Raw genomic sequence first — 12,026 nt, forward strand, 5'->3', positions numbered from 1 at the left:
GGTCATTCCGAGTTGATCGCAGCCAGCAACTTTTAGCTGCTGCTGCAATCAATAGTCCCCGCCTATGGGGGAGCGTATTTTAGCTTAGCAGGGCTGCGATCGCTTGTGCATCTCTGCTAAGCTAAAAAAATTTCAAGCAGAACTTGGCCAGCCCTGGACATACTTACCCTGTGCGATGATCCCTGCGATGCTGAAGCTGCTTCTGACGTCAGACATTCGCCCTCCAGAAGGACACGCCTGCGTTTTCCAATCCACTCCCCCGAAAATGGCCACCAACGCTGTGGAGACACCCAGGTTAGCCTTCTTCCTGTCAATCTTCTTCGCGGTCCGCTCTGCGAACGCTTTGTTCTCTAGATGCGGGCAACATCGTGCACACGCACTGCGGCCGCCGCGCATGCGCATTCCGCACCCGTTCGAACTGCAGCGATAAACCGCTGCGTGCGAACGGGTCGGAATGACCCCCTTTGTTCTAAGTAGGGACGCAAGTCCAAAGGTAGGCGGATCCTGTGGGTATCTGCAAACTGCGCATGCGCCAGACAGAGACTGAAAGTGCAGACGGATTGGTCCATCTGTTGACGGATCACAAAGCAAATTTGTCATTATTTTAAAAAAAATGTTATAAAGATCGACTTAAATTAAAATTTGTATCAATCTTTATAATGTTACATGTCATAGTGAAAAGATAATTCTCATATATAACCGTCCTCCTAGTCCCCAGAATGTTCCATCTCAGGCATTTACTGGCGCTGCGTTTCTCTAGGAATGTTACTTCTCACCATAACTAGGAATATCTGCGTGTCGCTGACCCCGAAACTCTCACTCATCCCAAATTCCTCACCTCTGCATTCCGCCACACACCTGCACACCTGTTCCCAGCGTGTCGGCCTGACACACACATGTGCTGTGCTCCAGGGGCCTGTCTAGGGCTGCAGACATTGCATTTTATTCTCTTTATCTCTCTCTTGTGCAGGTGGCTGCGGGAGAGACCCCGACCACGGGAGAGGGGCGCAACGCTGACGCTCAGTCAGCCGTGGAAGGGGTAAGTGATGCATGGGACAGGTGGGAAGCCGCTGGTGCACTTTTACAGCGAATGACTTCAAGGTCAACAGAAACATGTTATGGGTGCTGCCCCTTCTACATACTGTATGTTTATTTATTCCCCGCATTTAGGCCATCTGAGATAGGGGGAACCTATAATATGAAAAGTCCCATAAATCCTAGATATCATTTCAGGAGAGCGATCTCAAAAATCTTAGGGAGTATTTATCAAAGCGCCGAGAGAGATAAAGTATCAACCAATCAGCTCCTAACTGCCATGTTACAGGTTGTGTTTGAAAAATGACAGTTAGGAGCTGATTGGTTGGTAGTTTATCTCTCGCCACTTTTGTTCTCTCTCCAAGTTTTGACATATATCCCCCTTACTGATTAGAATCTCTATCGCTACAATTGACCCAAGAAACCGGTGCTCTGGAAAGGCGTTGGTATATTCCGGGTTCCTGGGATGCCTCGTTATAGCTAGACAGCTCTCACGTGCAAAGATGTGTACATAGCGCACACAGTAATTGTGGCTGAACTTTCCCTCTAATGCATACAAATATGCCTGTGCCAAGGGGTTATAATAACTCCAATTGTCATCTTTCATACTTTGTAAGGATGAGATGTTCTGTAAAATACATTATATACGTAGCGTTAGAGTGTTTGTTGGAAATGGGGCAGTGCTCTACGGAAGTGAACAGGTTAACAGTGCACAAATTGAAGGGGTGCTATAGAAAGGCCTATCCACATGTGCGGCTCTCCATACTACACAGGTACAGCGTCAGTTCCTGCAGGAAAAGAATTATAAATGTAAGCAAATATATAAAATCCTATAGAGTGTAAGCTTGCGGGCAGGGCCCTCCTACCTCTATGTCTGTCTGTTATTACCCAGTTGTGTTTCCAATTGTAAATCGCAACGGAATTTGCTGCGCTGTATAAGAAACTGTTAAGATATAAATATAAAATAGCAAATACAAAATGAAATATGATACTAGTAATAATAATCTGGTTGTATTAGGTATAAGTCCATATAGTTACGCAAAATTCTACACTTTTAGTTATTGTAATATATATTCATAGTGTAGCTGCAGTTATCTCTGTGACATTGTGCTGCGTAATGATAGACAGATGTATTGTCAGTAATTAGCTGACACTGGGGCAGATGTACTAAGCCTGGAGAAGTGATAAAGCAATGATAAGTGCAAGGTGATAACAAATCAGCCAATCAGCTCCAATACTGTATGTAAATTGACAGTTAGGAGCTGATTGGCTGGTGCGTTATCACCTTCTACTTATCACTGCTTGATCACTTCTCCAGGCTTAATACATTTGCCCCATTGCTCTCTGTGGCTGGGATAGAGAGAGAGAGAGAGAGAGAGAGATTCCTTGAGCACTATCCCCAGGTGAGACATGACTGATGTGCAAGACTCTCATGGCAGCTCCATCTCAGTATTGCTGGATTCTCAGGGTTAACAAGCAGCCTCCGTAGTCCACCTTTGCAGATTTGTGATCCCTATTTTACCAGTCATTCCGGACAGACAGCAGCTGTAAGAGAACGGCCTTAAAATGACGCGCCGGCCTCCAATGGCGAGAAAAACCACAACGTCGTAGTCACTTTGTCACACTGACGGCACAGGGCTTACCTGGGGCTGATCCATAGTCCACGATTTGTCACACTGCGCATGCGTCCGAGGGCACCTGAGACACAAAAACGCATCTCTGCGGATCTGCGGCCAATTCGGGGAAGCGCAGGAGTCATCCCGCTCTCCCCTTACAGCTACATGGGTGTAACTGCGCAGCAGGGGAGTGTTCGCACGCAGGATAAGTCTGGCGTGATCGTGTTGTTGGGGAATAATCAGAGATGAGCGTACGCAGGGATCTGGCTGAATGCAGAACAGTCTTCTCCACCCAGGACACGGCGGCTGCTCTCGTATGGATATACAGGGGCGGTGCAGCCACATAGAAGCTGGGAAATCCGCATCTGTTTATAAGCACGCAAGGCGTCCGCGGATGCGCCCTCTTTCCGCGCAACCATGAATCTCCTTAAAAGAGCAAAGTATAAAATAGAAGGTATTATTTCCTCCATGGCGTCCCTGTAGAGCATGTAAATAAGCGCACATGATGGAATACACGCAATAATAAATAATATAAAGCAATTCCGTGCACTAGGAAGTCTACATTGTACGTGATAGGACAGGAAACCACGCAGACACATTACAAGTCAGTAAGAGTACAATGCGGAAGATGTAGAGCCTGTAAATGGCTGATTCCTGCGTCGCTACAGCACGATGCCTCGCTAGTGTGATGCCTCGCTATTGTGATGCCTCGCTAGGGAGCCGCCTGCTGGAAAAGGAACCTGGACTTCCCTATTCTGCATCTGCGGCTGTTATGCCATCGCACGTGCGGTATAGAAGATTTACAGTAATTAGATAGACATGAGTCAAAAGTTTGACATGGAAATGGCCGACACAGGTTGACGCAGGTTTTTACATTTTTTTGGGATGATACATGGCAGCGTTACAGTGTACAGTCACAGCGAGCACATACTGTGACGCAGGAAAATGCTCTCTCTGTGACGTCATGCGTCTGTATTGCTGCATATGTCCTGCGCAATAGCGTGCGGCTTGGTGTGCTAATATGGCAGGAGGAGGGGAGAAAGGGAGAGAGAATGGGGGGGAGCTAATGCGCCTGTCCATGGCACCTCCTTGTGCGCACAGCAGCACGGACGGTGTAATGGTTAGCATTACTGCCTCACAGCACTGAGGTCATGGGTTCGATTCCCACCATGGCCCTAACTGTGTGGAGTTTGTATATTCTCCCCGTGCTTGCCTGGGTTTTCTCCGGGTACTCTGGTTTTCTCTGGGTACTCCGGTTTCCTCCCACAATCCAAAAATATACAGGTAGGTTAATTGGCTCCCAACAAAATTAACCCTTGTGTGAATGTGTGTGCGTGTACATGTGATAGGGAATATAGAGTGTAAGCTCCACTGGGGCAGGGACTGATGTGAATGGCCAAATATTCTCTGTAAAGCGCTGCGGAATATGTGTGCGCTATATAAATAACTGGTAATAATAAATAAATAAAATAAATTTCATACAATGATGTGCGTTCATTATATATGATATATGTATATTAGTATATTTGGTTTTGGTTCTTATCTAGAATAGAGACACTTAGGCTGCAGATAGCAGAGATCCTGCCCTGATCACACAGACCCACTGACAGTCATGTTTTCCAGATTTCCTGCCAGCCTTTCCCTGGGGAGAGCCTGATGATGAACAGGCGCTGTGTATTCTTTCAGAGTATCAGAACCCAGCGGCCCAGGGATTAGATAACATCAAAGGGTCCTGTCGCCAACCGTCTGATTAATGTATGATGAGAGATGGGGTATATAGTGTTCCTCTACTACGTAGTATATATTACCTGTATATCACTGGTACAGTCACCTCCAGATTACAGATGACAGCTCTCCTGCGGAGTTACTCTTTCTCCTGCCATCCCACACTATCCCACACTCTCCCTCTCCATCTCTCTCTCCCCTCCCTCTCTCTGCACCTCTTTATCTGTCTCTCCCTCTCTGTCCAGCTTTCTATCCTCTCTATTCCCTCATGTCTTTCTCACGCTCTCTCTCTCCCCTCTCTCTCTCTATCCCTCCTCTCCCTCTTTCTATCTCTCCAACTCTCCCTCTCTATCTCTCTCCCCGTCCCTTTCTCGCCTACTCCCACCCCTCTTCCTCTCTCTCTCACCCCACTCTCTCTATCCCTCCTCTCCCTCTTTCTATCTCTCCAACTCTCCCTCTCTTTCTCTCTCCCCGTCCCTTTCTCTCCTACTCCCACCTCTCTTTCTCTCTCTCACCCCACTCTCTCTTCTATCTCTCTCCCCCCTCTCTCTATCCCTCCTCTCCCTCTTTCTATCTCTCCAACTCTCCCTCTCTCCCCGTCCCTTTCTCTCCTACTCCCACCCCTCTTCCTCTCTCTCACCCCACTCTCTCTTCTCTCTCTCTCTCCTCTCTCTCTATCCCTCCTCTCCCTCTTTCTATCTCTCCAACTCTCCCTCTCTTTCTCTCTCCCCGTCCCTTTCTCTCCTACTCCCACCTCTCTTCCTCTCTCTCACCCCACTCTCTCTTCTCTCTCTCTCTCCTCTCTCTCTATCCCTCCTCTCCCTCTTTCTATCTCTCCAACTCTCCCTCTCTTTCTCTCTCCCCGTTCCTCTCTCTCCTACTCCTACTCCTCTTCCTCTCTCTCTCACCCCACTCTCTCTTCTCTCTCTCCCCCTCTCTCTATCCCTCCTCTCCCTCTTTCTATCTCTCCAACTCTCCCTCTCTTTCTCTCTCCCCGTCCCTTTCTCTCCTACACCCACCCCTCATCCTCTCTCTCACCCCACTCTCTCTTCTATCTCCCCCCCCCCTCTCTCTATCCCTCCTCTCCCTCTTTCTATCTCTCCAACTCTCCCTCTCTTTCTCTCTCCCCGTTCCTCTCTCTCCTACTCCCACCTCTCTTCCTCTCTCTCACCCCACTCTCTCTTATGTCTCTCCCCTCTCTCTCTATCCCTCCTCTCCCTCTTTCTATCTCTCCAACTCTCCATCTCTTTCTCTCACCCCGTCCCTTTCTCTCCTACACCCACCCCTCTTCCTCTCTCTCACCCCACTCTCTCTTCTATCTCTCCCCTCTCTCTCTATCCCTCCTCTCCCTCTTTCTATCTCTCCAACTCTCCCTCTATTTCTCTCTCCCTGTCCCTTTCTCTCCTACTCCCACCCCTCTTCCTCTCTCTCACCCCACTCTCTCTTCTATCTCTCCCCCCTCTCTCTCTATCCCTCCTCTCCCTCTTTCTATCTCTCCAACTCTCCCTCTCTTTCTCTCTCTCCGTTCCTCTCTCTCCTACTCCCACCCCTCTTCCTCTCTCTCACCCCACTCTCTCCCCTCTCTCTCTATCCCTCCTCTCCCTCTTTCTATCCCTCCAACTCTCCCTCTCTATCTCTCTCCCTGTCCCTTTCTCTCCTACTCCCACCCCTCTTCCTCTCTCTCACCCCACTCTCTCTTCTCTCTCTCCCCCTCTCTCTCTCTATCCCTCCTCTCCCTCTTTCTATCCCTCCTCTCCCTCTCTTTCTCTCTCCCCGTCCCTTTCTCTCCTACTCCCACCCCTCTTCCTCTCTCTCACCCCACTCTCTCTTCTATCTCTCCCCCCTCTCTCTATCCCTCTCTCTCCCTCTTTCTATCTCTCCAACTCTCCCTCTCTTTCTCTCACCCCGTCCCTTTCTCTCCTACACCCACCCCTCTTCCTCTCTCTCACCCCACTCTCTCTTATGTCTCTCCCCATCTCTTTCTCTATCCCTCCTCTCCCTCTTTCTATCTCTCCAACTCTCCCTCTCTTTCTCTCTCCCCGTTCCTTTCTCTCCTACTCCCACCCCTCTTCCTCTCTCTCCCCCCACTCTCTCACCCCACTCTCTCTTCTATCTCTCCCCTCTCTCTCTATCCCTCCTCTCCCTCTTTCTATCCCTCCTCTCCCTCTCTTTCTCTCTCCCTGTCCCTTTCTCTCCTACTCCCACCCCTCTTCCTCTCTCTCACCCCACTCTCTCTTCTATCTCTCCCCCCTCTCTCTATCCCTCCTCTCCCTCTTTCTATCTCTCCAACTCTCCCTCTCTTTCTCTCTCTCCGTTCCTCTCTCTCCTACTCCCACCCCTCTTCCTCTCTCTCACCCCACTCTCTTCTATCTCCCTCTCTCTATCCCTCCTCTCCCTCTTTCTATCTCTCCAACTCTCCCTCTCTTTCTCTCTCTCCGTTCCTCTCTCTCCTACTCCCACCCCTCTTCCTCTCTCTCACCCCATTCTCTCTTCTCTCTCTCCCCTCTCTCTCTTCTGTCTCTCACCCTCTCTCTCTATCCCTCTCTCTCCCTCTTTCTATCCCTCCTCTCCCTCTCTTTCTCTCTCCCTGTCCCTTTCTCTCCTACTCCCACCCCTCTTCCTCTCTCTCACCCCACTCTCTCTTCTATCTCTCCCCCCTCTCTCTATCCCTCCTCTCCCTCTTTCTATCTCTCCAACTCTCCCTCTCTTTCTCTCTCCCCGTTCCTTTCTCTCCTACTCCCAACCCTCTTCCTCTCTCTCACCCCACTCTCTCTTCTATCTCTCCCCCCTCTCTCTCTATCCCTCCTCTCCCTCTTTCTATCTCTCCAACTCTCCCTCTCTTTCTCTCACCCCGTCCCTTTCTCTCCTACACCCACCCCTCTTCCTCTCTCTCACCCCACTCTCTCTTATGTCTCTCCCCATCTCTCTCTCTATCCCTCCTCTCCCTCTTTCTATCTCTCCAACTCTCCCTCTCTCCCCGTCCCTTTCTCTCCTACTCCCACCCCTCTTCCTCTCTCTCACCCCACTCTCTTCTATCTCCCTCTCTCTATCCCTCCTCTCCCTCTTTCTATCTCTCCAACTCTCCCTCTCTTTCTCTCTCTCCGTTCCTCTCTCTCCTACTCCCACCCCTCTTCCTCTCTCTCACCCCACTCTCTTCTCTCTCTCCCCCTCTCTCTCTATCCCTCCTCTCCCTCTTTCTATCTCTCCAACTCTCCCTCTCTTTCTCTCTCTCCGTTCCTCTCTCTCCTACTCCCACCCCTCTTCCTCTCTCTCTCACCCCATTCTCTCTTCTCTCTCTCCCCTCTCTCTCTTCTGTCTCTCACCCTCTCTCTCTATCCCTCTCTCTCCCTCTTTCTATCCCTCCTCTCCCTCTTTCTCTCTCCCCGTCCCTTTCTCTCCTACTCCCACCCCTCTTCCTCTCTCTCACCCCACTCTTTCTTCTATCTCCCCCTCTCTATCCCTCCTCTCCCTCTTTCTATCCCTCCTCTCCCTCTTTCTCTCTCCCCGTCCCTTTCTCTCCTACTCCCACCCCTCTTCCTCTCTCTCACCCCACTCTTTCTTCTATCTCCCCCTCTCTATCGCTCCTCTCCCTCTCTTCCTCTCTCCCCGTCCCTATTTCTCTCCCTCGCTTTCTGCCTCTTTCTCTATCCCCTCTCTCCGTCACACACTTACTAGTTATTTATATAGCGACACATATTCCACAGCGAGTATTTCACTCCTTGCCCCAGTGGAGCTTACAATCTATAGTCCCTGCCACATGGGGAGAACATACAAACTGTGCGGCAGCAAGCTAACCATTGCGCCACCGTTCTGCCATTATCAGTGATAGATGAAAGCGCAAGAGGGGATGCGTTCAGCATTCCGGCAGTCATGGGACCATGGGAAACATCACAATCTAGCATAGCCGCTCCCTATCAGCAGTAGCATTGGGTGGACTGTGCTATAATCACTCATACGCAGGCAGATGTCCCCTCTGCTCTGCCATAAAACTATCACTTCGCACTTACAGACATTGGCGCCCGGGGTGGGGATCCTGAATCTGTTTTGCATCTATCACTGTTTGCAGCATGTGCGCAGAGTGTGGGCGGAGTCCTGCGGGGTTAGGTCATGGAAAGGTTTGTGTGATTACATCACGGCAGCACCAATCACAGCTGATGACTGTAAATCGCACTGAAGTAACAGGACAGGGACATTCACAGGATGGTGAGAGACAGATCCTAATCCTGCATCTTCTCATGGATCACTGTGGTAGGCCTGGCGCAGGAGAAGCGCTATAATAACGCCATATACGCAATAATGTTTCTCTATCGCAGTCGCCGCTCCGCACGGCTGATCCCTGTGATAGTGCATGCAATCTTTGGTAAACCAGGACAGTGGTACCTAACTTGCTGCCTCTATTCCCACCAAGGCATATATGTGTGGAGTTTGTATGTCCTCTCATTTGTTTTGGTTTCCTGCAGCTATTACGGTTTTCTCCCAAAATTTAAGCAAATAATTGTAGGTTAATTGGTTTCTGACAAAGAAATGAACCTTATTATGATTGTACTGTAAGCCCCCCTGGGACTGGTGTGAATGACTGAAATATTCTCTGTACAGCGCTGTGGAATATGTGTGTGCTATATGCATTACTGTTAATAAATAATGAATCAGAGATGTCATATAGAGTGAGGAATTCAGGGCAGGAATACTGGAACTTTGCGGCAAGTCCTGGTTATAAGAGATAAACAGGGTGTTCTATCAGACCTGGCACTTTGCAGATCTGTCAGTATCTGCTGCAGCCACCTGCTCTGCTCATTTTCTAACTGACCATTTCAAGACAGTGTACAAGGACCCTCATTCCGAGTTGTTCGCTCGTTATTTTTCCTTGCATCGGTGCGATTAGTCGCAAACTGCGCATGCGCAACGTTCGCAGTGCGTCTGCGCCAAGTAAATTTGCTAAAAAGTTTGGTATTTACTCACGGCTTAACGGAGAAATTTCTTCGTTCTGGTGATCGGAGTGTGATTGACAGGAAGTGGGTGTTTCTGGGCGGAAACTGGCCGTTTTATGGGTGTGTGCGAAAAAACGCTTGCGTTTCTGGGAAAAATGCGGGAGTGTCTGGAGAAACGGGGGAGTGTCTGGGTGAACGCTGGGAGTGTTTGTGACGTCAAACCAGGAACGAAACTGACTGAACTGATCACAGTGTAGGAGTAAGTCTCGAGCTACTCAGAAACTGCAAAGAAATTTCTAATCGCAATTCTGCTAATCTTGCGTTCGCAATTCTGCTATGCTAAGATACACTCCCAGTAGGCGGCGGCTTAGCGTGTGCAAAGCTGCTAAAAGCAGCTAGCGAGCGAACAACTCGGAATGAGGGCCAATAAGGGGATGGACGCAGTTTGTACAGCAGCTGCGTCCTTGCCCAGCTCCGCCCACCCCCAAACGCTGGCAGCCTATCAATCTGCACATGTGCAAGCTCCCCAGCATCGGAGATGCACATAAGCCATAGGGTTTATGTACATCTCCTAATCAGGCCCAATATATGGGTGGCCTACCGGGAAAGTGGCACCATGAATAGCAGCCACAGCTTACAATAAAATCAACATGTGGGTTGGGCCTGTCAGTAAGCAGCTGAGTGGTTGGGTTGGGGCTACTTACTGACAGGCCCCACCCACTCAGCTGCTTACTGACAGGCCCAACCCACTCACTCAGCTGCTTACTGATAGGCCCAACCCACTCACTCAGCTGCTTACTGACAGGCCCAACCCATCCACTCAGCTGCTTACTGACAGGCCCAACCCACCCACTCAGCTGCTTACTGACAGGCCCAACCCACCCACTCAGCTACTTACTGATAGGCCCAACCCACCCACTCAGCTGCTTACTGACAGGCCCAACCCATCCACTCAGCTGCTTTGCTTACTGACAGGCCCAACCCATCCACTCAGCTGCTTACTGAGAGGCCCAACCCATCCACTCAGCTGCTTACTGACAGGCCTAACCCATCCACTCAGCTGCTTACTGAGAGGCCCAACCATCCACTCAGCTGCTTACTGAGAGGCCCAACCAGGGGTGGATTGGGATGAAAAACCAGCCCAGAAAATTTATGGAAGCAACCCTGCTGGGGGTAGAGTCTGTTGTAGGGGTGGAGTCTGTTGAAGGGGCGGGATTCCTCGTTATAGTGTCTGATTCTGAGTTGGGGGCAGTTGTTGCCTTCCTTGGGTCTTTTGCTGCAGTTGCGTCTGTGACTTGATGCTAATGACGCTACAATGCCCTTCCCTGGTGTACATCCAGATATACAAGGACAGAGACGCCACTTTCAGTGTCTACAGATGCTGCAATAACGCTTTGTGAGACGCCGTCAGTCGCACCATTGTAACTTTCCCCAGCCCCTATGCTACTCACCACACTCTCCTGCTCCCTGTGCTTTATACAGGAGACAAGGTACTGTACCATGGGTGACCTATAGGGGGTGGTGTGCATACTGGGGGTAATATGGGGGCACTGTGTGTACTGAGGTAATATGGGGGAGTTGAATGTACTTGTGGCAATAGGATGAGTGTACGGGGGGGGGGGGGGGTGTATTGGGGGCAGTATGGGCTCACTGTGTGTACTGAAGGGTAATATGGGGCACGGTGTGTACTGGGGGAGAACTTTGTACTGGGGGGATAATAAGAGTATGCTGTGTGTATTGGAGGTAATAGGGGGGCACTGTGAATTGGTGGGCGCTATGTATACTGTGGTGGACTCTATGTATACTGTGGTGGGCGCTATGTATATTGTGGCGGGCACTATGTATACTGTGGTGGGCGCTATGTATACTGTGGTGGGCGCTATGTATACTGTGGTGGGCGCTATGTATACTGTGGTGGACACTATGTATACTGTGGTGGGCGCTATGTATACTGTGGTGGGCGCTATGTATACTGTGGTGGGCACTATGTATACTGTGGTGGGCGCTATGTATACTGTGGTGGGCGCTATGTATACTGTGGTGGGCACGCGCTATGTATACTGTGGCGGGCGCTATGTATACTGTGGTGAGCACTATGTATACTGTGGTGGGCGCTATGTATACTGTGGTGGGCACTATGTATACTGTGGTGGGCGCTATGTATACTGTGGTGGGCACTATGGATACTGTGGTGGGCACTATGGATACTGTGGTGGGCGCTATGTATACTGTGGTGGGCGCTATGGATACTGTGGTGGGCACTATGTATACTGTGGTGGGCGCTATGTATACTGTGGTGGGCGCTATGGATACTGTGGTGGGCACTATGTATACTGTGGTGGGCGCTATGTATACTGTGGTGGGCGCTATGGATACTGTGGTGGGCGCTATGTATACTGTGGTGGGCGCTATGGATACTGTGGTGGGCACTATGTATACTGTGGTGGGCACTATTTATACTGTGGTGGGCACGCGCTATGTATACTGTGGCGGGCGCTATGTATACTGTGGTGAGCACTATGTATACTGTGGTGGGCGCTATGTATACTGTGGTGGGCACTATGTATACTGTGGTGGGCGCTATGGATACTGTGGTGGGCGCTATGTATACTGTGGTGGGCACTATGGATACTGTGGTGGGCGCTATGTATACTGTGGTGGGCACTATGGATACTGTGGTGGGCGCTATGGATACTGTGGTGGGCACTATGGATACTGTGGT

At 50.1% G+C, this 12,026-nt stretch overlaps 1 protein-coding gene across 1 annotated transcript in view; it reads left to right on the forward strand.

Moving 5' to 3' along the window:
* Positions 1 to 12,026, forward strand: part of LOC134948044 (collagen alpha-1(I) chain-like) — a 327,117-nt gene that overhangs the window by 129,424 nt on the left and 185,667 nt on the right. The window contains exon 6 of the mRNA XM_063935802.1: positions 971 to 1,039. Coding sequence (XP_063791872.1) covers positions 971 to 1,039 — 69 coding nt within the window. The remainder of the gene's footprint in view (positions 1 to 970; positions 1,040 to 12,026) is intronic.

Source organism: Pseudophryne corroboree, chromosome 8 (genome assembly GCF_028390025.1).
Source record: "Pseudophryne corroboree isolate aPseCor3 chromosome 8, aPseCor3.hap2, whole genome shotgun sequence".
NCBI classification, from domain to species: domain Eukaryota; kingdom Metazoa; phylum Chordata; class Amphibia; order Anura; family Myobatrachidae; genus Pseudophryne; species Pseudophryne corroboree.